The sequence below is a fragment of the Rhinolophus ferrumequinum genome, chromosome 11 (assembly GCF_004115265.2).
Source record: "Rhinolophus ferrumequinum isolate MPI-CBG mRhiFer1 chromosome 11, mRhiFer1_v1.p, whole genome shotgun sequence".
In the NCBI taxonomy this organism is placed as follows: Eukaryota; Metazoa; Chordata; class Mammalia; order Chiroptera; family Rhinolophidae; genus Rhinolophus; species Rhinolophus ferrumequinum.
This window is the reverse complement of record NC_046294.1, coordinates 35,739,175-35,766,866: the sequence shown is the minus strand read 5'-3', so window position 1 is coordinate 35,766,866 and position 27,692 is coordinate 35,739,175. Positions and strand designations below refer to the sequence as shown.

The 27,692-nt window shown below is 38.3% G+C and overlaps 1 protein-coding gene across 2 annotated transcripts; it reads right to left on the bottom strand.

Annotated features, from left to right (window-relative positions):
* Positions 1 to 2,875: 2,875 nt before the first annotated feature.
* On the bottom strand, positions 2,876 to 27,492 carry SAAL1 (serum amyloid A like 1). 2 transcript variants are annotated; one of them, XM_033121863.1, is made up of 12 exons: positions 27,302 to 27,492; positions 25,776 to 25,889; positions 19,752 to 19,835; positions 16,474 to 16,553; positions 14,792 to 14,851; positions 14,544 to 14,659; positions 14,019 to 14,199; positions 11,988 to 12,070; positions 11,711 to 11,899; positions 5,867 to 6,060; positions 3,746 to 3,838; positions 2,876 to 3,064 (listed from the first exon to the last, which is right to left on the bottom strand). In XM_033121863.1, exons 1-12 carry the CDS (start codon positions 27,434 to 27,436, stop codon positions 2,972 to 2,974), a joined length of 1,422 nt encoding a protein of 473 aa, XP_032977754.1. In that variant the 5' UTR covers positions 27,437 to 27,492; the 3' UTR covers positions 2,876 to 2,971. The 2 variants fall into 2 exon arrangements, with proteins under 2 accessions (XP_032977754.1, XP_032977753.1); XM_033121862.1 differs by having other exon boundaries at positions 2,910 to 3,064; positions 5,867 to 6,063.
* Between the last annotated feature and the right edge of the window lie 200 nt (positions 27,493 to 27,692).

The following is a 27,692-nucleotide window of genomic DNA, read 5'->3' as shown; positions in this document are numbered from 1 at the left end:
GCATCACAGCACTGGCTGGATGGCTTCCTTCAGCGATATGAACTGTCTGTAAGATCGACAACACTGTTGAAGTTGGAAGATACTGAAGTTATTAAACGTGCACTTGCATTCAAGTCCTTTGTTGATGGCATTGACTTTTCTAAATACCAGCTCTCCAACATGATTGCTATGGATGAAACTGCAGTGTTTATGGGCCAAGGATCTCAAACGACAATTGATCAGAGGGGTGCCTCATCAATCTACATTCTCTCCACTGGTTATGAAAGTGCACGTGTTACCTGTATTTTGGCAATTCGTCTGGATGGAAAAAAAGCCCCACCTCTAACCATCACTAAGGGCAAGAAACATAAGGTTGAACGTGTTTCAGGCATTTATGTTCTTGAAACCGAAAAAGCCTGGTGCACACAAGCAGTTACAAGGAAGTAGGTCGATTTAATGCTGCCACTTGTTTTGTGAGGTGGCCAAACAGGTGTGCTAGTCTGGGATTCAACCAGCACTCACCATGATAAAGACATGAAGAACTTCCTTACAGAAAGAAGAACAGATCAAATAATGATTCCCGCAGGAATGACTGCCTATCTCCAGTCTCTCGATATTGCAATAAACAAGCCATTCAAGGACAATTTGAGCGTGGAAATCAATGACTATATTGAAAATAGAAAGGAGAGAAATAAGCGTGGAAACTTTGTGAAGCCTAGCCTGCAAGAGGTCGTGACGTGGGTGAAGAATTCATGGGATAAAATCACTGACAGCTGTGTTGCCAATGCACTACGAGCGGGCTGCATCGACAAGAAGTGCTCATTTAAGGAGAGCTCTATGGGTGGACATGAGAGATTGGGGCCAATGGTTCTACAGGAAATGGAGTCACAAGATATTGAAGCCAGAATTCGGGGTTTGGAAAGTTATGACGATGTTCCAGAAAATGACATGACTGTATCTGAATAAATGTAGATTTCTGTACGTGAATAAATGAATAAATATAGATTGTTGTACATGAAAAAATAAGACATCTCCTGAAAATAAGCCCTAATGCATCTTTTGGAGCAAAAATTAATATAAGACCCGGTCTTATTGTCGGGGAAATACGGTATCCTTTTTTCCCTCTGTAACTTACCTGCTTTGAGTGGCACTCTTTCTGTCAGATACGCAAGGTTCTTTATGTTCCCCCTTTTAAAAATGTGCTCTCAGAAAAAAAAAAAGTGAAATTCATATGCACTGACTAGATTAACTTGTATTACTCTTATGGGATTATTTGCACCTTAACCTTAAACTTTAAGAGATAACAAAAGTGGAATTTTTAACATCTGCTAGCAGGTAGGAGTGATTTCATTGGTGCCTTTGAAACCTTATGTTAAATATAGTCATATTCAACCTATGGATAAGGTCATCACTGAAGATATACAAATATACATAAAGTAAACCTACCAATTAGAGTTTAATCAATAAGATTTAATTTTATCATTTAATTCTTTTCAGCAGGGACACTTTCAACAATAAAACTACCTCCAAACTGGAAACTACATATATCTTACCAACAACTGTATCACTGTGTTTTATTAACAAAAGTCACTCAAGGAAAGAATACAAAGTGTGAGGAAAGACCACAGCTTTAGTACAAAACATTCTGTAATAAACTGGGAAGAGGTTGTACCAGAAGAGAGGTTTAAAAAGCTGGTTTTGTTATACACAACTGAGGTTTCCTTAAAAACTATTAAAAATTCCACTTCCAGTAACTGAAATAAAGCTTCCGTAAGTGTACCTGGTTGATTCTCTGAATTTATTTCATTAGGAAGCACTATAAAGAATCTTAATAAAAGTATGAGGGGAAAATCATGCACAGAACAGTTTGTAAATAATCAGAAAGTATAAAACTTCCTCAATCTTAATTTTAAAAATCTGAATTCACTCAAGAGAACAATTTTCTGAAATTGAACCTGGAATTCAAAACTGGAATTATGCTAAAAATAGAGAACTTGGCTAACATGCTTTCCTCACAATTTTAGCATTTCTATCTTTATATGTACATTGAAAAAAATTGAACTGTAACAACGTTAAATAACTGCTCTTGAATTACTAACAATCTGGCATGGAATCAACACAATTAACAGTCACAAAATGGCTAAGACATGTTTGCACATTGTGACAAACACCACGATTGGCTCTCCACAAGCCATTCACATCTCCCTTCTCTCTTTTCTCTCCTGTAGACAGTGGAAAAAGTAGAGGCTAGAAAGAAAAAAAGTAGTACTCAAAACAGCTGCCGTTAAGGATGGCCATGTAACATGGTTCTGGCCAGCGAGGGCTGTACTTTGTAAATAAAAAGATAAAGACTTGCTCGGAGAAAGCCCCTTTGCCTCTCCTTTTTCATCCCTGAATGTGGAAGACAGGACGAGAGATGTTATAGTTCCCTTAACCACCAGACTATAAATATAAACACAAAGGTCTACATGGCAGACCACGTGGAAGTGAAAGGAACCAGGGACCCTGAGCCACCTCATCAGGTCTGGATTGCCCACCTCTGGACTTCTTACTGCGTAAGATACATAAAACCTATCAGATTAAGCTATAACAGTAGGGTTTTCCATTAGTGCGGCTGAATATTCTTGTAGTGGATACAAATATAAAATTCTCTCATAAAAATCAAATTAAGAGATACGAAAAAAACTTCACCAACCCTGCAAATATTCTAAGAAACTCAACAATAAGCTTGTATTTTTGTTTTCTTTGAAGATGACGAAAACCATATAACCAATACAAAAAAAGAGGGAGAGGGGTGATTGATGGCTGTGAAACTGCAAATTCCAATGTCAAACAAAAGTGAGATATGGCTGGGGCATGAGTGTAATACCAGACAATTAAGGTCTTACATAGGCCTTATCTAATATTTCCTATATGTCAATTTCAACTGTTCAGTTAAAAAAAAATAAAATAAAAGTTTATTTCTTGGGCAGAGGAAATTACAATTCAGTTTTTAAGTCTGAACCTTTAAACTTGGGAAGCTTTCTTCCAGATCACCAGCAAGGGTCTTATCAATTTCACGTAGGATTTTGAGAAAGTCTTCCACCTGTGAATCAAACCAAAGAAAAAAATAAACATAAACAGAGGAAAAGGTGGTTTAAGATATTGACTGTTGACTATAAAAATGCTCTACCTGTGGTTTCTAAATAGTCCAATGGGAAAGAAATGTTGACAGATCCCCAGAGGACAATAAGAGTACTTCCTGGACAGTAGCCCTGAAATATCAAGGGAGTGATGAGCCTTTACCATTTTGTTTTCCTCTTAAACTAGTGTTTATCCTCCCGCTAATTCCCAGCCCCCTTTAGGGAGGTTTTATTACCATCTTCCTTGCTGACATGACCCTTCATTCCCACATTCCATACTTCATTTTCCTAAAGAAGTTCCTATTTTGAAATTGCCTCTAATGATAGCAAACGTATGTAATGTGAAGAAACCTATCTATTGACTATACCTATAAAAAAATCTTATTTTTGATTAATAATATGCTATCTGTTTCATAACAGGACGTGCTACTATAAATTCGGTGTTGATTCCTCTCTTACAATTTGCACTGTCCCTCAGGCTAGCCCCACGAATTATCCCGCAGTCATCCACCTGGCCAGCGCATTATGTGAATTGTACGTACAATCTTTTTTGACAATGGCCTCAAAGATCAAGCACTTATTTTAAAATATTTTATTTCATAATGCTCTGAAACTCAGCCACCTATGCATTTATTCACACTCACCACAGGGCTATAGAAAGGAAGAAGATTTTGAAATGCACGAGAACACTGCTGCTTGCTTAACTGGCCCTCCTTTAGTGCCTTAGCCACAGTGTCCTAAAACAAAACAAAACAAAACATCTAATGTCAAGAAAGGAATTTCTAAAGCTGTATCTGGTGAATAAATACAAATCAATATATACAATTCCCTACTGATCCTATAGGCATTTCAAATGTCCCAAACTGTGCCCAGTATCATTCCTCCTGGTGTATCATCCCTCCAGACATGTGCTCATCGCAGCCCTTACTTTAGTGAAGGGCACCACCACCCACCCACCTGGCTGCACAAACCCAAACTTGGGATACGGCCAAGATTTTCCCTCCTCCTCTGCTGCCAACCCCTTCCCTGGAGTGTTTAATTCTGCTCTTCTAAATCTCTCTCATTCCATCCCTCCTCTCCACTCACACTTCCATTGTTTAGGCTCTCCTTCCTTTTCAGGTTATTCTTTTTTTTTTTTTTTTTTTTTTTTTAAAGATTTTATTGGGGAAGGGGAACAGGACTTTTATTGGGGGAACAGTGTGTACTTCCAGGCCTGTTTTTCCAAGTCAAGTTGTTGTCCTTTCAGTCTTAGTTGTGTCGGGCGCAGCTCAGCTCAGCTCCAGGTCCAGTTGCCGTTGCTAGTTGCAGGGGGCGGAGCCCACCATCCCTTGCGGGAGGAATTGAACTGGCAACCTTGTGGTTGAGAGCCTACTGGCCGATGTGGGAATCGAACCGGCAGCCTTCGGAGTTAGGAGCATGGAGCTCCAACCGCCTGAGCCACCGGGCCGGCCCCCTTTTCAGGTTATTCTTGAAGACTACCAGCCACAAGAGCTTGCTGATTGATCTCCTGGCCCCCAGCTATAATTCTCTCTCATCTCTCTCTTGCTTTTGGAGTAAACTTTCTAAGTAGATCTTATCACTTGATGCTTAAAAAAAATCTGTAGTAGCTTCTCAGTTCACTCAAGATTAAGTCCAAATTCCGTTAAGTATGGCATATAAGAATTTTCATGTCACATCTCTGCTTTATTCTCAGCCCACCTTCCTCCTATATTCCTGTCACTTAAAATTCAAGAAACATCTATGTCCCTCCCTCCCCCAAAAAACAAAAGCAACAGCAAACAATGGAAAAAATTGTTTTGAAAAATTGCAATGAATACGTAAGACGAAGTATCCCTCAAGGAGTTCCATGCAAATAACCAAAATGGATAAATTTATAAAGCAGGAAACACAAACAATAAGCAAACATATGGAAAGATATTCAAACTACCTAATAATAAAAATGCAAATCAAAATAAGACACAATTTAATCACAATTTATATTATTTACTTGATATAAGATTATAATACCCAATAATAAAAATCAACTAAAATCAACATTTTCATATGTCGAAAGCATTTTGGCAATATGTAGCCATTATGCCTCAGCCATCTTCACGTTTATAATGTCGAACCTAGTAATCTAACTTTTGAAAATCTATGCTAAGGTAATAATCCCAAACATGGAAAAGGGAAGGACAATTCACCAAAAAAACCCCAAAAAAACAACAAATCACCACAATAACAGAAATGTTTTAAGGAATATTCTTCTTGAAAAAAAATTCAATGAATATACTCTTCAGTTATATTCATATACATATATATTTCTAGAATATATGGATACAAAGGGTGTGCTCAAAGGAAGAATATGCTAATAATCTTGAATATAAGAACAGTCCTTAAAATAAGCTTACAAAAAATTTTAAACACTTGACTTTTTGGCCAATTGGGTACTACACTGGCTCTCAGTGAAAAGTCTTTCAGTAAATTGATCTAGAATGAGGAGAAGTGCTTATACAGTAATGTTAAGTGACAACAGCAGTCTGTAAAAATTATATATACAGGGTTATAAATACGTGAAAAACACATACATAAATATACTAAACCACATCAGCTGCTGGTTTAAGATTATAAACTTACAGTGGTAAGTTTTTTCTTTCTGTTTTCTCAATTTTACGTAATAGTTATACTACTTTTACATTAAAAAAATAATAAGAGCAATAAACTTGGGAGCATTACGCAATCCATACTTCCTTTTGCTGAAAACAACATTAATACTTCTTTCTTACCTTTGTTAATGCCTGAAAAATATTAGAAAGAAATTCACACGAAATATCCTTTAAGATTTTCAAATGGAAATCATCTTGGCTTAAGTCAGACTTTTTAGTGTCCTCTGTATTAGACTCTGCTGAGTTCTCTGGTTTCTTCTGACAATGTTCCATATTTTGTAAGACACGAATCAGGCTGTCAATTAGAGGAAGATCTACTGTACAAACAATCAAGAGGCATGGAATTAGCCAGTTAAATTTGGTTATTTATCCATCACTCATTCATTCATTCATTCATTCATTCATTCATTCATTTGTACTGAATATCTACTAGACACAGTATTTTAGGTATTAATACTACATAGTGATAAACAAGATCGTCAAGGCCTCAGCCTTTGAGACATTTTTATACTCTTAAATAAGCAAATGAATAAAACGGATCACTTCAGATTTGGTAAGTTCTCTGCAGAAAATTAAAGGGGAATATACTAAGTCAGCTAGCAGCTGGTGAGGCTCTCTGAACAGGTGGCATTGAGTTGAGAACTAAAGGATAAGAAGAATCAATGCAAAGAGCCCAGGAAAACATTTCAGGCAGAGGGAACAATAAGTGCAAAAGCCCCAAACAGGAAATGTCCTGGAAGGTCTGAAGAACAAAAAGAAGGCCAGTGTGGCTTAAACCAAGTGAGCAAGAAGGGCACAAGATGAGTGTAGAAAGTTGGGCAAGAATCCTACCATGTAGGACCTTGGAGACCACACAAAAGAATTTGATTTTTAAACTTCAACTCTAATATAACTCTTATTAAACAAAACTTTTACATTTTATTTTTCTAAGTTAAAAAAATAGTATAATTTCTTAAAAGACAGAATAATCATTTTAATTTGCCTATAATAAAAATTGAACATAAACCTGAAGCTCAGACTCAAAATATATGTTATTGCATGAACCTGCTAACACATATCTCATTCTGAATCAATCAGTGATTTTAACTCTATGATATCTAGTTTAATAATTACAAATCCAGGAAAAAAGTTTGCTGTGGCACTGAATCAAGTATGCTGACTAAAAAAAAATTCTAACTTTATTTTCAAACTTAGGTCATTTACAGTACATGGCAATGTGACATTTTTTTTTTAATTAGCAACCAGGAAAATCTTAACCTTTATTTCGCAATTCAACGTCACCTCTTCAGAGCACCTCCGGGCTGGGCTGCTTTATTATATTCCCCTTGGATTTATTTCCACTTTCTTACTTGTGTTACCACCAACTGTTGACTCTAACACCCATGATTTCCCTCTAGGTCACTCCAATCTATACTGTATCAGCCTCTTCTCTCTCACCCCCAGCCATCACTCTGCAAAGCTCCTGCTTAGGGCAGGATGAGGGAGGGTCTTCATCAGTGGCTGCGAGTTGAAGGAGCATCTTTACACTTTCTCGTCCCATCATAAAAATCATACATAAAGTGTGGGGGTGGGGTGGGGACAGATAAAGAACACCTAGTCCCATGACATCAAGGAAGAAGTGTTCCCAGTATTCCAAATAAAAACTCTATGATTGTCAACAGAAGTAGCATATATACAAGGAGGTTGGGAAGAGCACTGGGACTCGAAGTCAGCATTTCCCCCCTTTTCCTTTCAGAAATCACCACAAAGAAACAAAGAGCTTGATCAACAAAAACCAAACTCCAGCTTGGACAAAAGTAGGAGACAGCTGAAACCTCAAATACAAAGTACAGGTAATCCCCGTATAACATGGCACTTCTTTAAACGGTCGGAGAATCGGGGTAAACCCTCGTATAACACGGCATCCTAGAACATGGTTTCACTCTAACATGGTTTGAGAATTAGAGAAATCCCCGAACAACACAGAGCGTAGTAAGAGCTTTTAAGAGCAAAAGATACCTCATTTGAAATTAGGGAAATCCCCGAATAACATGGAACATAATAAAAGATTCTAAGAGCAAAAGATATCGCCTTTGAAAATTTTCATTCGATCATGGATATCGTATCAGATCTGACAGCAAAATTTTAAAATTTATTAGAATTTTACATCCATTTTGTTCATGGATGATTAAGTTCAGAGAAAGAAGATATCTTGTCAAAAAGAAAACGCCCTCAGTTAATGGTGCTTAGTAGTGATGACAAAGAAAACATTATTTAATACATATTAATATGTTATACTTTCGGTGAATATTGTTTTAATAAAGATATTTCTCTTAATTATAAAAATAAAAGTTTTTTTTTTTTTTAATTTTTGGAACCTTACCCCCTTTTTCGTACTAGTTCTTTGTTTCATATAACACGGATTCGCAAAACATGGCATTTTTTAGGAACCTAACACCCGTGTTATTGAGGGGTTACCTATAGGTAGAAATAGTGGCAAACACAGTGTAAACAAGCAGGGAGTATGGAAAGAAGTGGTGAGAGGATGCCCAAGGCTGCAGATCTCAGAAAAGGCCCGAAAAGTCCATTTCTCTAAGGTGAAGCATATACTCTAAGGTGCAAATCCAAAATTCCTTGTTTGTAACAGCAGGAATGGAGTGTATGAAGATGGCAGTTGGTGCTTTCCTGGGGTTCTACGAAGCAGATGAAGAGGGGGTAAATGAGTAATCCCACAGACAAGCCATGTTTACAGGAGGCAAATGACAAGGTGAAAGGTGGGACTGCACTGTATGTAGTACGTCTCACCTGGAAAAAAGAGCAAGAAGACTCATCGACCCATCTCCTGTCACCCTAGAACATAGCCTTAGCCCCTCTCCTACATGAACTTCCTGCAAACAGCTAGTCCAGGAAAAACTCAATCCATTCAATGATGAGTAAGCAAATAAACCAGCATAGGAGCAGCAGAAAGACACTAAAAGAAAGAAAAAAGCAGGAAAAACAAATCGCAGGTGAAGAATACTCACCAAAAAATGTTGACATGAAGCTTATGAATATTAAGATAATACTTAGCCATGATTTTTAAAATAACATGTAACCAAGCATAAAGCAGAGATATAAGAGCTCAGACTAAGAAATGAAAGACAATAGGAGAGGAAACCTGAGCTGGTACAGCTCAAGGAAGACGTTAAAAGAAATTAAAGCCACCACAGAAATGAAGGCAAAACTGGCAGTAGCACAAAGGAGAATAGACACTTGAAAACACAGTAAGGGAGATGATGGAAGTCAGGAAGAAAAAAGGAATGAAAATAAAGAGTTTTTGTTTTTTTCTTTTGTAATGGAGAAAATAATAGTTATGGAAGATAGGAAAGGAGATCCCACACAAACCAAGTTATAATCCTCAAAAAAACTAAAATGATGGAATAGAACAGACATCTGAAAATATAATTCAGGAACACCCCACCATCCTGAAGACCGAAATTTGTAGTTTGAAAGTACCAGAAAAACTGGCAAGGAAAAGTCAACACTGAGATACGCTTGTATATATTTTTAAGTTATTAGCTTTTAAGAATTAAGAGAAATTGACGGAGCAGTTATAATTGTGTTTGGGAGCAGTTATAATTATAAATGTAACCACTAGACCAAAAATACGAACAGTCCTACATATCAGAAGTACACACAAAAACAAAGCAAATAAATCATACACTGAAATATTTAAATGTAAGTATACAAAATGGAAAATATGACAGCATTCAGATCAACCAAAACTTCCATATCAATAAATTTAAATGAGTTTAACCCATCTATTAAAAAAAATCAACACACCTAAAGCAAAGTATTTAGCAAGGTTGAAATGAAAAAGACAATAAAGGGACCAGAGGCAAATGCAAGCAAAAGAAAAGAGGGGTGTGACCTTTATATCTGAATCAAGCCAAAAAAAACCTTAAAAAGACAAAGATGGGCAATTTATAACAAATATCTATATACCAAATAACATGACACGAATACTCATTAAGCAAACCACAAATGATAAAAAGGGACATTACTAGTAAGAGACATTAATTTTCCTCTCATTCCACATTAAATCAAATCAAAAGAAGTAACAAAGGTTACTTCTTCTGTAAGACCTCAACTCAAGACTCAAACTGCCTGCTCAATACCTCCACTTGGACATCTAGCAGACATCTCAAACTTAATGTGTTTCAATTTAGTCTTTCCTGTGAGTAAATGGCAACTCTTCTGGACAAAAATACCAGACATATCTTGACTTTTCTCACCCTCCCATCCTGTCAGCAAATCCTGTTGGCACCATCTAAAAATGATCAGAATCTGACTATTTTTTCCCACCATCTCCAGTTACCACCTTAATCCAAGTTATACCATCTCTTGCCTCAAGTTCACAATAGCCCCCTAATTAGCCTCCCTTTTGAACCCTTGCCCCCCTGCATTTCTTATCAATATGGAAGCCAGAGGAAGCCTATTAAAGTCAGCTCGTGGGGTGGCTGGATGGCTCAGTTGGTTAGAGCGCGAGCTCTGAACAACAGGATTGCCGGTTCGATTCCCACATGGGCCGGTGAGCTGTGCCCTCCACAACTAGACTGAAGACAACGAGCAACGAGCTTCAGGAGGGGCGGCCGGATAGCTGAGTTGGTTAGAGCGTGAGCTCTCAACCACAAGGTTGACGGTTCAATTCCCACATGGGATGGTGGGCTGCGCCCCCTGCAACTAAAGATTGAAAACGGTGACTGGACTTGGAGCTGAGCTGCACCCTCCACAACTAGATTGAAGGACAACTACTTGGAGCTGATGGGCCCTGGAGAAACACATTGTTACCCAAAATTCCCCAATAAAAAAACTAAAGAAAAAAACAGGTCAGCTCGTGTCTATCCATCCTCTGCTTAAAACCCTACACAGCTCCCTATCTCACTCAGAGTAAAAGGCAAAATCAGCCCGTCACACTCGAGCGCGTTATCTCTTTGGCCCCATGTACTATTTCTCTCTCCCATGTTAACTCCACCCCAGCCATACAAGCCCCACTGCTCTTTCTCAAACACAGAAGGCATACATACTTCTAGTTCAGGGCTTGTACACTTGCTGTTACCTCTGTCTGAAATGCTTTTCTCCCCAAGTATTCACATGACTCACTCCATTGTTCCCTCAAGTCTGTACTCAACGTCACCTTCTCAACGAGAAAACGTATCCATAGATGCAGAAAAGACTTTTGAAAATATTCAACATTTATTTTTTACTAAAAACTCAGTAAAATAGGAATAGATTAACAGCTCCTTAAGTAGTAAAACAAAAATAACTTAAGCCCAAAACAGTATCATGATTAACAGTGAAATTCTAGAAACATTCCCAATAAAGTCAGGATCAAGGTAAGTATGTTTTCTACCATCATTAGCACTTAACAGCAGAGGTACAAAGCAACCCACTGTGGGTACTAATACAAGAATAGAGCAATGGAACTGAATAAAATATATAGGGATATTTAAAACATAGTAATCATGAAATTTCAAATCAATGTGGGTAAACTGGTTTATCCATTAAATAATGTTGAGACAACTGGGTAGCACCTGGAAAAAAGCTGAAACCATACCTCACATGTAACATGAGAATAAATTCTAGATGGATCATGGATTTAGCTGTAGTCATAAAATTCATTCTGTAAACGACCATTTGTTTATATAGAAAAATATTCATTTTATATTTCTAAATGAAAATTTAAAAAGCCTACTAAGCAGGACTTAAAACTGCATATGCATGTGAGTGTCTACCAATTATCTGTAGATGGTAGGAACACAAGCACTATGTTTCCTTCCATAAAGTTTACAATATTTTTTTTGTTTGTACTGAGAATGTAATATTTTTGTCATCGGGGAATAAAAGCACTAGAATAAAAAATGGGAGAAAAAAACCAAATGCACAATGCAAACCTGGGCTTTAAATGTAATAGAATTTAATTTGGTGAACTAAAATGATACTTGCCTTTTTCTATCTTTAGATACTCCTGCTCAGCCTGTGAAGCATAGATGGCAGACAACACTGAAAAAACAGAGGCTAGCACTGTTTTCTGTTCTTGAAGGATGATGGGTGGATCATCAGACTGGCAGAATTCATGGCAAACCAGGTCAAAAAGTAAATTCCAAGTGTCTTTTCCAGTATCAGGACATTGTACTTAATTAAGATGATAAAGAAAGGAGTAATTTAAAAACAGAAAACAATTAAATGAGTAACTATAGTGCTTCCCCATGTAACATCTTACCAATTGCTTGAATTCCATCATCCACTGTGGTAAGTAGCTGTAAGATATGCATGTAGACATCGAGCCCTTCCAGATTTTCAGAACTAAATACAAAAAGCAAAAGCACTGAGTTAACAAGTTTACTGTCTATGGGACTGCAATCATTTATTTATTCAAAAAATATTCATCACTCTGTTCTTGCCACTACCCTAGATGTTGAGGGTGAAACACGGAATGGGACAAAGTCTGTGCTTACCAGAGCTTACATTCTAATGGGGAGATCAAATAAATGTTCTGTAATATAATCAATGCACATAGGACAAGAAGTAAAAATTCTTTTTCGCCTTGTCCCCCAAAAGCAGCATTGCAGAAACCTGCTAGGCGATACTTCATCATTCTGGTTTTTGAATAATTAGGACAAAAAATGACTGAGACTTTTATAGAGCGAATGTATGGTCCATCCACAGCACCAACCACTGACAACAAGGAAACTCTTAAAACTTCACAGGATTATCCTAGTTCCCTAAAACCATGTAAGCATAATTTTTGTGACCAACAGGTTAGAGTCCTAGAAACTCACAAACTTAGTTCTTCAAGCAAACAATTAACTGAAAGGCAGTGAACAATTAAAAGATTGTTCAGCAAATATTTATTTAAGTACCACTATTTTCAGTCACTATGGTAGAGGCTGGCAAAATAGATGTATAAGACATTGCCCCCACCTTCGTGAAATGTAGCGTCTAAAGGAAAGCAGATAATTAACGGGGTAATGAAGTGGTTTGAATGTAACCCTAGAGGAAGTCCAAGGTGCTAGAGGACCACACAGCAAACAGACTTACTTTAGTTTAGAGAGGCAGGAAAGGTATCTTAAGAGAAATGATGTTTATGCAGAAACCTGAAGGGGCAAACAAATGTTTGACGTAGAGGAGACAGTGGGTGCAAAGGCTGGGGTTAAGAGAGCTTGGTTCAGTTGAAGAAATGAAGGAAATTTCATATGGTTGAAACAGGATAAGGAGTAAGGATGGAGATAATAGAATAATGGAATAAGGAATAAGGAAACAGAATAATGGAATAAGGATAGAGAAGTGCATGTCCTTATAAGCCATGTTTTTTTTAAAAAAAAACTGAGTCTCATCCTAAGGAAGGCGATTGAAGTGTATGCAGCATGAAAATGAGATACTCAATGAGTGCTTTGGAAAGACCGCTCTATAGTCTAGGCTTGGAAGAAGCAAGCCGTGAGGCAGGGAATTTAGGCAAGAGAATGCTGCAGTTGTCCAGGTGAGAGACAGTGGCCTGGTGGTGGCATGGAAGGGATCCCAGAAAGTCAAGAAGGCTTGAAGACTGACTGGCCATGGGAAATGCGTGGGATGGGAAAGAGTCAGTAACAGCCACCACATTTCTTCCCCATTATCCAAATGGGACGATGATCATTTACTGAGATGGAGAATACTGAAGCATGTTTAGGGGAAAGTTTAATCCTCACTTGGATAAAAGCTATAACATTAACAGGCTTTAATGTGGGTTATAAAGCACTAAGAATGCACAACTGACCGTTAAGCAGATCAATTCATAAATTAATTTTCTAGCCACTAGCAATAAACAGTTTCAATAACCTGTAAGACCTAGTCATCACTCTTGGGAAGACATCAGAGTCCAAAAGTCAGTCACTTACCCAAGACTGGCATACATACACAAGGAGCAAGAAAACAAGTGATCTCTGACATTAATTGAAGAAGTTGTTAAATGTCCAACAGAAAATAAAGCACAAGAAGATCTTTGTGTAATTGAAATTACACAAAATTGTACCAGATTTTAAGACAGTAACTATGCTTTATAACAGCCTATAGCTAAGTAATATTAGAATAGGTACCATTACGATTCTTGCACAGACCAAATATATACTGTCACCCCAAATATTAGTAGGGAATCAAACCTGACAAAGATGGGCTACGTGCTATTCATCCTGTCCAAAGGAAACTAAGATGACTTCTGTCTAAGGATACTTGTAGCAACTGGATTTTCCCAGAACACTCTACAGAAGAGCTCACCTACCGCACTTGTTTGGCAGCTTCAAGTACACAGGGCACAATTCTAAACACTCGCTGCTCTTCAGACTCTTCCTGGGGTTGGTCCAGAGGCTGAGCAGCCCCATTTCTAATCCACTCCAACATCAGCTTCTCATCCAAATCAAAGAGCTTGTCCACAACCTCCCCCACCTTCACCAGCAAGTCAACTGCAGCGAATAAAAAAGATGTTGAAATGAGAAGCAAAAATTTTAAAGCAATAATGTGGATCAAAATTCCTAAATCCATTCCAAGAAAGCCAAATCTTGCCAAAGCATTACTTATTCCAGAAGCAGTATGTTTACCTCCTTTGTTTAACTTTGCTTGTCTTCCTTCATTTTTAAATCGGGGAGCTATCGGTATCCTGGGAGTTGAAGAAGAAATTTTATACCTTAAATTGAAATGTTTTCTCACCTTACACTTAGCCTTTAAGTGACCTCCAAAATTATTTACCTGGTTTCCTAACAATTAAATATTATCAAAAATTTGTTTTCTAGATTACATGGTGACTTACCATTTGTTGAACTTGACATGATGAAGCAAATGCTATCATAAATAGCTGGGTGTTCCCGGATTCTTTCAACCCAGGCACTGGCCACTTGTGTCTGGGAAAGGCAAGTAAGCAATAACCTACGTGATAAACGTGAGATTAATATCTGTCTTTCAAAGTCAGTAGAGGAAATTCAGGAATGAAGAATTAACTATTTTTTCAGACTCCCTTATGGGTGAGTATACAGAATCCATAAAAAGAGGAAAGCATACCTGCTTGTTTCCAGCAGAGTAGGAGGGTCTGAATCATACAAACAGTGCAGTAATACCTGGCTACAAAAACAAAACAGTCAAACCGATATGCCTTCTCTCATTTCAAGTATCAAAGTAGAGTTTTTACTTAATTTTTAAAATATTTTAATTGTGAGACATAGCACATACATAAAAGCCTGTAAGATGCAAATCTACACTTAGTAACTATAAACACTAATCTTTCCAAGAAACGGAACAGTGCTCCAACTCTGCAGCCCGTGTTTCCCGTCCAACTCATAATTCTCTTTCCCACCTAGAAATGACTACTATCCAGACTTTTCCAGCAATCATTTCTTTGCTTTACTCTAAAGTTTCATTATTTAATATAGATTTGGTTTTGAACTTTATATGAAAGAATTACATTGTATGTATTCCTTTGAGTTTTAGTTCTTTTGCTCCAGACCATGTCTTTAAGATCTACCCATGTTGTCCCTGTAGCTACTGTTCTTTGATTCACTGCTGCAGAACATTCCATTGTGTGGCTACAACACAATTTATTTTTCCAACCTACTATTGATGGAAACTTGAGTTGATTCCAATTTTGAGCTACTTGAAGCAATGCGCTGTGTTCCTATAATGCTTTTTGTATGAGCATCCTGATGTATGTGTACATGGTTTCCCTTACCATGTGCCCACAAGTGGTATCGCTGGGTCACAGCATCTGCGTATCTTCCAACTCGGCTAGATAATGCCCAACTGTTCCAAAGTGGTATATCCCATTAGCAATGTAAATTGTTCCATAGTTTTCAGATAAGCATTTAACTGAATTTATAAAACTTGTTAACATTACTCATTCTCAGGTTTTGATAGAGACCACTAGAGACCAAAAATAATCCTGAGTCACTTACTCCATGAATTACTGTAAATTACTGAGGAATAAAAACCTTTAAATAGGATGTTCAAGTCCCTCCACACTAGAAGAGGCAATCACCTCTATTTTAAAGAGCCAGATGCTTGAATCCTGTGATAAACCCTACAGCCCTAGCTGACGATTACCACCCAGAACAGTTTTCTTAAACTATTGTGGGCACAAATTACTTCGAGATTCTGATTAACAGCCATGAACCCTTTGGCTAGAATATGAATTCTCACAAAATTTAGCATATAATTCCAGGGTGTTCTCAAACCTCTTACAGTAACCACGAGGATTTCCACCATTAAAAATCCCTCTGCCCAAAACTTTCTATCAAGAAGGATGAAAGTCTTTGAATCACAGAGGCGACCTTGTATCTTCTAATCTGCTGGCAAGTCGTCCCCCCCGCCCCCCATCTAAGTCAGAGTTCTCAGGGTGACTGGTCAACAGTCTAGTTTTTCCAGACTGAGCCCTTGGATTGCCTGAGCCTAAACTGTTTTGGACTCCCCATAGTTCTCATCCTGTCTGGCTTACCACCTACTGACAATTCAGGTCCCTTTACGACTGATAAAGAAAACAGGCCTAAATCCTGAATCAAGTCCGTAAATCGTGTGGAAGCCCCCAGCTACCATCAACATACAATGAAGCTCCTGGAGAGTGTTTGTCAGGAGAAAGGAAGTGCTCCGTTTCATAATATTTTCCTATCTCTACTACGTACTAGGATCTCCTTAGGAATATAAAATATGAACCTGTATTTTTAAAGATGTAATTATTATGTAGTAAAACTTACCCAAGATTTTTATTACTGCTGATGGACACACATATCTCCTGGAAACAGGCCATATTACCTAAAATTCCCACACAGATTTCCTGCCAAATCAAATTTCACAGGTCACAATGGCTCTGAGGTAAAAGACACATACAAGAATAAACACTTGAAAAAAACTTGATTGAGCCTTAGAACAGAACAGGAAGCAGCATATATTATAGAAGTATATTGCCTACACCCTAATCTTGACAAGTTCACCGTATTTGGGAAGGGATGAAAGACATGAGAAAAAGAAAGGTCAAAGGCAAGCAGGAGTTATGGAAGAAGAAATCTTATGAATGAACTGAGTCTTAAATGATTGGTAGGATTTAGACATGCAAACAAGAAAGACATTCAAACAAGGGGAAAGTATCAGGAAAGACATAAAGGAAATCATGTACATGGCTAATACAGTGGACAATAAAGAAAGCACCCTGGTTGTTGCCCAAAGTGAGAGAACACGTAAGATCAATCCAGCAGGTAAGAAGGATCAGGACTAAGGGCCCTCAATGACACGCTGAAGATTTTAATTTAGGTTATGTGCAGCCATGAAGGTCCTCAAGGAGGAGGACACTATTTTAGGAAAATTACTCTGGCAACAAAATGAATATTGCATGATAGTGAAAAAGCTTTAAATGAAGTTAATAACGTCAGTCATAACAGCTAATGTTTATTCAGCACTACTCTAAGCACTCTCCCTGTATCGTTTCATATAATAATTTATGAGGTAGGTACTATTATTATCCCCGTTTCTCAGAGGAGGACACTAAAGCACAGAGAAGCTAAAGCAACTTGCCCGAGATCTCCAACTAGGAACTAGCAGGGCTCCAGAGCCTGAGCATGTGACCACTTTACCATATTGTGAGAAGATGGGGGTGGTACTGACAGGCATGGAAAGGAATGAAGCTGAGAAAGACTCAAGGTGAAAGCAAAACAATCTGATGGAGGCAAAGGGAGAAAACAGTTGAAAACGACTCTAGGTTTCAAAGCGCTTCATTTCTCTAGTCAGAGATATTGGTCCTCCTGACAGGAAAATTGGGAAAGAAAGTATAGGAAAGGAAACAATGCATTCAGTTAGGATAGTGTTTCCAAAGTTGCTGGAACATAAAAGTTACTCATGGCGCGTGTTAAAACCCAGATTTCCAAGTCCCATCTCAGAAGCACTGAATCAGAATCAGCAGGGCAGGACCTGGGAAGCTATTGATGACCAAGCACACCACGTGATTTTTATGATCAGGTAAGTATGATCATCACTTGTAAGTTAAGATATGTAGAATTTTGGATTGGAAAATGAAGCATGCAAGTAGAGAATGCCTGAAAAAAGGTGGAGATGAGACACCAGAAACCAGAAGGGAGGTCATAGCACAGGCACAGATTTGCAACTTAAAGACGTGAAGAGTGGATGAGCTCACTAAGGAAATGAGTATAAAGAGGACGAGGGATCTGGTCTACACCGTAGAAGGAGTCCACACTCAGCATGTAGGAAGAAAGCAGAAAGCCAATAAAAGTGACAGAGATGTGACTGAAGAGGTGAGAGACCAAGAAAGAGAGGTGGCACCAAAGCTACAAAAGTGGAGAGTGTCAATAAAATGTGGGTGATCAACTGTTGGGAAAAGATTAAAAGAGAGTAGGGGCAGGAAGGAAACATATACATTTCCCTTACAACCTAAAGAGGGAATTGAATTTCCAATCAAAGACCAAGTTTCTCAGTCTTGGCTGCTCAATGGACTGAGGGGAACTTGAAAAGCTGTCTGGAGCCTCATACTGGAGGTTGTATTTTAATCAATCTGGGTAAGGCCTGACTCGGGATTTTTAAAAGCTTGCTACAGCAAAGCTTCTCAAAATGTGGGCCCTGGGCCAGAGGACTAGCGTCACCCGGGAAGGTGTTCGAAATCCTCGATCCTACCCCAAACCTGCTGGATAAGAAATTCTGGGGGTGAGCCCAGTACCCAGTGATTCTGGGACCGCTGAAGTTTGAGTCCGTGTCCTAGGTGATTCTAACGTGGGGCCCAGGCTGAGAATCACTGCTACAGACAGGCTGTGGCTCACAGACATATATAATATGACTAATTCCTGAAAGGTGACATTCCTGACATAAGCTTATTTTCTTTAAGTACTAATCCTGAATCAATGTATTTAAGTTAAAAAAAAATTTCAGGAGAAAATCATATAACTGTTAAATCTTTACATTAATATAATGATCCAAGAAAAAGTGGTTCATCAGGCCCCAATTCAGGTGAAGCACGGTGCTAAATAAATTTTAATTCAACACCAATTTGTAAAAATATGCTATAGAGTTCTCTACTTCATGATTTCAAAGAAAGAGAGACAATACAATACACTGGTTTTACTGGACGACAGGCTAGGCTCACATCTTTTCCTTCCTAGTTGTATGACCTTAGACGAATCTCTTCGCCTGAGACTTAGTTCTTTTATTTGTAAAATGGAGATAAATGCTAATAGAGTAGTAAAACCAAATACTCAGTTATAAGTTATTCGTAATTATAATTACTTCCTAGATATTTCTTAATCACCCACAATATGCATAGCACACAGCAACCCAAATGGCACTATAGCACAATACATTGCACAGGACATAAAGACTAAATGAGGAGTACAGGTCATTGTTTGGGGAGCTTACCATCAGCAATGGCCACTGAGAGCTTACCTGTTTGGGAAGGCTTGGCAGAAACACACCACCTTGGAAAACAGATGTGAAACAGAGGGGATGGAAGGCATACAAAGGGAGACACAGCGATGACAATCACAGTAACACATAGAGCACGTCTGCTCCTGAGACAAGGAGTAGACAGGCCTTGCTAAATTAGGACCGTCTAGAGGGTAGATCTTACGCAGGAAAGATGAATGAGTCAGATTACAGAAAATCCTGAGCAATCGACTGAGTTTAGAATGAAGGTTTTTAAGCAATGGAGGATTTTATGAATTAAAAAAGAGCAATAAACAGAGATGGGAGGTCCGGGCACTGCTCCCGGTCCTGCCACATATTAGCGGCATAACTTTGGTTATGCGTATCGGTTTCCATAGCTGTTAAATGAAAGTACTGATCTCCTTGGTCCAGTCCAAATCTAAAATTCTAGGATTCTAATACTTTTAAATAGCATATTACGTAGTACCTTGTAATATTCAATAAACATTTGCAGACTGACAGTAAGAAAATGAAAGTGAAAAAAATGAAAGACTATCCAGCATTAACTGCCATTATTGTTCCAAAGAAGAGGCAATAAAAATGTCATACTTACCCTTAATCGAGGACATTTGGATTTGGCTAATACTCCCATAAATATGTCAGGAGCATTAAATTCTTGGAGAAATAAAGCCACATCCTGAAATTAAAAATGATTATTAACTTGGATGTCGAATATTCCTTTTTAAACCCCATAGCTTAGGTAACTATAAGAAAATTAATTCCATATATACTTCCTTTCAGGCAAAAGGGAAAAAGTTAAGAATTTTGTCAACAAACAAAAGTAACATTAGAAAATCTTTTTGGTATCTGGTCCCAAGGCAATGGAACAATTTCATAAACAAATCTAAACTGTGATATTCTAAAGGGTTGTCCCTCTTCTTTCTGCCTTGAGTGTATTTATCTTAATGATCTTTCTACCCACCAGGAAGTCTCATTAACTCATTCAAACACATTTGCTGATTGCCAGGTATCATCCTAGAAGCCAGGGATAAGGAAAAAGTAAAACTCCTATTTCCTGTCTTCTAAGAGCTTAAAACACGGTAGGGGAAACAGGTGAAAACTCCTATTGGATCATGCTCAAAATCAGAACTTGTGCTTTTAAAATCCTCAATAGAAAAAAATGTCTGGTCACCGTGTAACTGCTACAGCTTCATAGCTCCTTCCTAGGGAGTTCGCCCAGTCCACGCCTGAGAGGACACACTACACAGGTGAAGGGACCGGAAGTGAACATGCACCCCAATCTTCTTAGAAGTGTGGGCCCCAAAACTTAATCAGTTAGCTGTAGAGATTTACATTGTAAAATACTTAAAAATTAAGTTTATGACTGTCTATTGCCTCAGATTTTTACCAAACTTGAGATGTGTATTTATGATAGCTTAACTTAAAACACAGGCTAGATGTCTTACGTGAAAATGTACTTCAAAGGGCCCTGAAGGCACCTCAGAGCAGCTGAAACCTGGGTAACCTCTATGATTGTTGACTGGGAAAGACATCTGTACTTATTAAGAGACGATGGTCAGAGAAAACAGCGTTTTCCAAGATACACTCCAAACTGAAAGTCACGACAGCAGATGCTCTCCACTCTAAATGTCATGTCGGGAATTCTCTGTAGCATGCAGGAATTTATTTATTTAACGACAGTTAATAATTCCTGGAGTAGCACAGGATGGCATAACAATATCAACACCAACAATAATAAAGCCAATTAACATTTATTGAACAAGTATTAAATGTCAGGCATAGTGAAGTAGTTTGCATACTATCTCATTTAATTCTCAAAACAACCCTATGAAGTAGTGATTATTAGCCCATCACACTAATAAACTGAGGTTTCAAAAGGTTAAACAACCTGCCCAAGATTAATCAGTAGGAGAACAGAGCCAGGATTTGAAGCCAGATGAGTATGACTCAAGGCCATGCCCTTAACCAGCACACCATGTATTCATACATTCATTCATTCATTCATTCATTCATTTTTCACCAAATATTTACTGAAAAACCCAAGTAAAAAGCACTGTTTTAGGCTCTAGGGACACATCAGAGAACACGTTAGTAAGGTCTCAGTGCCATGGAGTTTTCACTCTAGAGGGATGAACAAACAATAAACACATAAACAATTAAACTATATAATTTCTAAATGCTACAAAGAATATCAACAAGATGGTGCATGCTAGAAGCTAAGAAATGGGGGGGGCTACTTTAGATACATCAGAGAAGGTATCTCTGATTTAAGAAAAGGAATTTAAATTTATCAGAGGATACAGAGGCTCAAAACAATCGCTGAACAACAAGTGAGTGTTATGCAACACTGAACATGTTCTGCCTGGAGCATCTGGGGAAGGATCACAGAGGAGGTGACATTTAAGCGGGGCCATAAAAAGTGAGAAAGATTTTGCCAGCTGGAGGCCATTCCAGGCAGAGCATAGCACGGACACATGAAAATATACAGGAAGTTCTGAAAGTCTCTGCTCAAACTCTGAGTGGTAGAGTATAAGACTGAAACGTAGTCTCCCTGGAGAAACTTGATGCCAGTGATGAGTGGACAGCTCAGTTCTCTACAGATGCTTCAAGAGTTGCCATAAGAGGGCGAGGAGGAGGCCAAGAACGCGCCTCTCCCCTCCACCAGCAATCTCATTCAAACAGCAGCTGTGTGTCACCTTTTATTTGAAGGTTTCACACTAAGGTTTTCACTTGAAAAGTGGGTTCTCTTTAAAAAATTATTTTAAACCATAGCTTCTCAATAATTATAGCACAAATAGAAAGAAGACTTGAAGAATAGTCTCAACAACTTGCTCTAATTGACATTTATCGAACACACCACCCAGTAACTGCAGAATACACATTCTTTTTAAGTGAACACGGAATGTTTACCGAGATAGACCATATTCTGGGCCATAAAACACGTCTCAATACAGTTAAAAGGCTTCAGTATTCACTACTGCCGTAACTGAAAGATATATGATAAATTCCCAAATATTTAAAAACTAAGTAACATACTGCTAAATAACTCATTTACCAAAGAAACATTAACGAAAATCAGAAAGTATTCTGAACCAAATGAAATGAAACACAACATATCAGAAATTGTGGAGTACTGCTAAAGCAATATTAAGAGGAACATGTGTAGTGTAAAATGCTGTATTTAAAAAAAAAAAAGGTCTCAAATCAACGACCTAAGCTTCCACCTTAAATTAGAAAAAGAAGAGCAAATTAAGCCACAGTAAGCAGAAGAAAATAATAAAGATCAAAATGAAAACCAATGAAAGAAAAAACAGTAAAGCAATAGAGAAAAATCAACAAAACCAAAAGCTGATTCTTTGTGAAGATCAATAAAATTGTTAAAACTTCTAGCCAGACTGATCAGGGAAGAAAGACAGAAGATACAAATTACTAATATTAGGAATAAGAGAGGTACCATCACTACACATTCTACATATATTAAAGGACAATAACAATACTATGAACAACTTTATTACAATAAATTTGACAACTTAGATAAAACAGATAAATTCCCTGAAGAACACAAACTACCAAAGTAACCTGAACAGCCCTATATCTAACCATTAAAGGAAATGAATTTATAGCCTTTCCCACAATACACTAAAAACCACTAAATGGTGAATTTTATGGTAGTGAGTTCCATCTCAATAAAACTGTTATTTTTTAAAAAAAGAAATAAATACACAAAACTGAAAACAAACAAAAAATCTTCCCACAAAGAAAACTCCAAGCTCAGAAGGCTTCACTGTGAATTCAACCATATATTTAAGGTAATATCAGTTCTACACAAACGCTTCCTGAAAAGGGAAGAGGAAAACTTCCCAATCTGTGAGGCAGCATTACCTTGGTACCCAAATCAGACGACGACAAGAACATGAGCCTCTTTCATGGACTTAGATTAAATTTCTAAACAAGATTTTGGCAACTTGAAAATCAATCAACACAGTTCACCATATTCACAAATTAAAAAGGAAACTACACGATCATCTCCATATACTCAGCAAAAGCGTGGCAAAATCCCCAACCTACTCCAGATAGACTCTAGGCAAACCAGGAACAGACAGGAACTTTCTCGTCTGCAACCACGTCATACTTAATGATGGAAGACTCACTGCTCTCTGCCCCTATAATCAAAAACAAGACAAGAATGTCCCCTCTCATCACTTCTAGTCAACATCATACTTGCCAGAGCAAATGTACAAGAAAAAGAAATAAAAGTAATTTGGACTGGAAAAGAAGTAAACTTTTTAATTCATAAATAAGAATCATTTATTTAGAAAAATCTAATGGCATCTACAAAAAAAGGTACTACCTTCAGTGAATTTTAGCACAGCTGCAGGATATGACATACAAAATCAACTGCATTTCTACATACTAGAAATGAACAGATACTGAAATTTTTTAAAATACCATTTATAATAGCATCCAAAAATATGAAATACTCAGAAATAAATCTGACAAAAGATGTGAAAGACATATACACTAAACACTACAAAACTTTGCTGAAAGAAATTAGAGAAAACCTAGGTAAATAGGTAAAACTTGTTCATGGCTCAAAAGACTCATTATCATTCGCATACCAATTCTTCCCCCAAATGATCTATAAATTCAATTCTATCTCAGTCAAAATCCTAGCAGGCTTTTTGTAGAAACTGACAAGTTGATTCTAAAATTAATATAGAAATACAAAGGACCAAGGACAACCAAAACAACTTTGAGAAAGAACAAAGTTGGATTAACACTACCTCATTTCAAGATTTATTATAAAGCCACAGTCATCACAATAGTGTGGTACTGGCGTAAAAATAGACAAATAAATCAATGAACAGAATGGAGTCCAGAAATAGACTCACATGTATAGATAACTAATTTTTGACAAAAATGCAAGGTAATCCAGTGAAGGATAGTCTTTTTAACAAATGAGCTAGAACCACTGGATATCCACATGCAAAAAAGGTGAACATTAATCCATAGCTTGCATCATACTCAAAAATTAACTCAAAATGGATCGTAAACCTGTAAGTAAAACCTAAAATTACAGAACTTTTAGGAAAAAAAAATAAGAAAACAATACAATTTAAAAAATGGACAAAAGCTTCAAACAGGCACTGTATCAACAAAGGTAAGCAATAATGTTCAACATTATTAATAAGCAATAATGTTCAACATTAATAATTAGGGAAATCCAAAATACCATCATGACAATCACCACAGACTTATTAGACTGACTAAAATGAAGACAAGTGACCACACCAAGTGTTGGCGAGAATGAGGACAAACTGGAACTGGAACCATCTCCCATACACTGCTGGTGGTCTTGTAAAAAACACTTTGGAAAACAATTCGACCGTTTCTTAAAAAGTTAAACATACACCTACCATATGATCCTGCATACTACTATAGGTATTCACCCAAGAGAAAGGAAAACATATGCCCATACATACTTATACACAAAAGTTCACAGCAGCTTTATCTGTAATAAACTGGAAACAACTCAATTTCCATCAGCAGGTGAAGAGATGAATGCATCATGTTATACATATATAACGGAATACCATCTAGCAATAAAAAAATAATAAACTACTTATATACACAACAACATGGATGAATCTTAAAATAATGATGCTGAGTAAAAGAGCCAAACCCCTCCAAAAAAAGAATCGGACCCAATTTCTTTAACTCTCAAAAATGCAAACTACTCTGAAGTGACAGGAAGCCGATCAGTGGTTACCTAAGGAGAGTAGAGGAAAGGAGAAGCATAAGAAACTTTGGGGGTGATAGACATGTTCTCTGTCTTGATTGTGGTGACGGTTCCATGCACATACACACACGACAAAATTTTTCAAATTGTACACTTTAAAAAATGGCTGAAGACAATGAATAGCCATTAACAATTTTTAAGACAGAAGAATACAATTAAATCTGTGTTTTAGGAAAAAGATAACTTGGGTGGCAATCTGGAACACAGAAGGGAAGTGAAAGAGAATAAAACAAGGATTTTAATCAGTTATCTGTTTCCAAAGTCCAAGTAATAAAATGAGAGATTACATAGGTTAATCTCTTTCGCCTCTTTTCTTACCTATAAATTAACAGGACTACTTATATCACAAGGTTATTGTGAAGAGCAAATAGAATAACATATGAAAATGCTTTCGAGCTATAGAGTACAATACCAATGTTAAAATATTATTATTGCAATTATTTACACGTAATTCTTTCTTGTCCCTTCCTTCTACTTTATTCGTGGTACATCAGTGGTCTCCTAACTCCTATCCTGCTCTCAAATACAAGGCCAACGTTCTCTTTAGGTAAATAAGTATCAGAACTTCCCTGAGCGATAAGCATTCTAGCATGAGAACTATGTATTTAGCCTAAATCTAATCACGGTTGAGATCATCTCCCCTCAAAGACAAGTGTAGCATTTAGAGTTCCTGCGCCCTCATTCTCTGTATCACATAGAGGAGTGATTACAGACACCTATCTTTCCCCAGAGACCTAAGATCTGACCCTTTAAAAAAAATTCCTTTCATCACCTCCTTACCCAACAGCCTGTGCAGTTTCATTTCCAACCCCATACCTCATCCATTGACATATCCCATACTCTGCAAATTTCGTTCTCCATTTCTTCATCAAGCTCCACCTGCTGCTCCTCATCATCTGTGCTGGATTTGGCGTTTTCAGGGCTGACAATCTGCAGATACACAAAGGAAGAAACGTGTTGAATAAAAGCTGTCCACAGTACGCTTCAAGTAATATGATCCCACAATCATTTAGAAGTCACAAAGATACTATTCTCAAAGTGTCTTCTCTTGCAGAAACTTTTTAAAAATTAGTACCTCAGGTAGATCTATTGATTCAACATTCATGGAGTCAATACTGTTGCTCGGCATCGGGATAGAAATACAAAAATGAGTAAGATTTAATCCTTTGCTTTCAAGTAGTTTAGGATCTACTGGGGGAAAGGACTTGCAAACATAATCACGACAGAAAACGCTAAGTGATTCAACTGAATTGTGGACAAAGAGTTGTGAGAGCTGAAATGATGGACCAATGACCTATGCCTGGAAGAAGTAGAGGAAAACTTCTCTTAGGTGATATGTAAACTAAACCTCTAAGGAAGAGGAGTAGTTTGTCACATGAAGAAAGGGAGAAGAGCATATAGAGGAAAGTACAGGAGTTCAGAGTGAAGAAACAGCCCAGCATGTTTGGGGAATGGTGAGCAATTTAGTGTCGTGGGCAAATGAGGCTGGAAAGATTGCAAAGAGCCCTGGATTCCAAGCTAAGAACTACGCATGTTTCTCCTGAAGGCTAAGGGAACTAGGAAGAGTTCCTATAGACACCTTTTTATTATTATTATTATTATTATTATCATTTTTAGGAAGATTATTCTGGCAGCTGTGCAGAAGATGGACTGGAGAGGACAGAGATCGGAAGTAGGGAAATCAGTTAGGGAAACAAACGTTGGGACAGAAAGTCCACATTTATTGAGAGCCTCCTATAAGCCAAACGCCGTGGTCAGCATTCTATGGCCATTATTTTATTTAACACAATATCCCTATATACATATAGATATTATCATCCCACCGTACAAAAATTGAGACAGAAATCGAGGCTCTGAGAGATTAGATGCCTTGCCCAAAGTCACGCTGCCAGTAGGTGATGAAGCCCCGCTTTTGATATCAGCGCTGTATAACTCCAAAACCATCATTTATTCTACAACAACAAAAACCCACGAAACAGATCAACCAGGACCGAGCCTTCGGGGACGACAGTGGGAACGGGGAGCAAAAACCTGAGCAATATATTTATTTACATGGTCATATACTTGTTGGAAAAGTTCAAAAGTAAAATACTGTAACCGCAAGCACCCAGCATCCCTGCCGTTATACCACCCTTTGTATTAAGGGGCACCGGGAGTGGCTCTCGGCAGAATGGGGGTGCGCGGAGGAGGCCAGCACGCAAGGGGAGAGGTCCCACCGCGCGCGACTGAGGAGGAGGACGAGTGGAGACGGCGGCTCACGGGGCAGCAGGGGGCTGCCGGAGGCGGGGCCGGAGGGTCGGGGGGAAAGGGAAGGAGCCCACGCGAAGCGCGAGTTTCCACACCTGGATAAGCCCGCTGAGGACGCCGAAGAGCCAATGCTTGCTGTAGACCGTGCTCCCTATGCAGTCTCCTCCGGCCACCTCCTCCTCGTCATCGTCCTCACTCCGACTCGGCGGCGGAGACGGGTTGCGATCCATCACTTAACAGCCACCAACGCGCAGGAGCCGCGCCGGAAGCCTCCGAAAAAGGCAAGAGGACAGAGGGCCTGGTGCGCCCGGTGCGGCTCCCGCCACAGCGCCCCCTGCTGCCCGGAGCCCTGCCGGTCTTAGTGCCGGCCCAATATACCCGTCCGGCTTGGGAGCCCAGATGACTTGATCTCCCCACCCGACTCTGCCCAGGATCCAGGCACGGTCATACTCATAATTGTGATTTGTCACCCTCCCTGGACCGGAT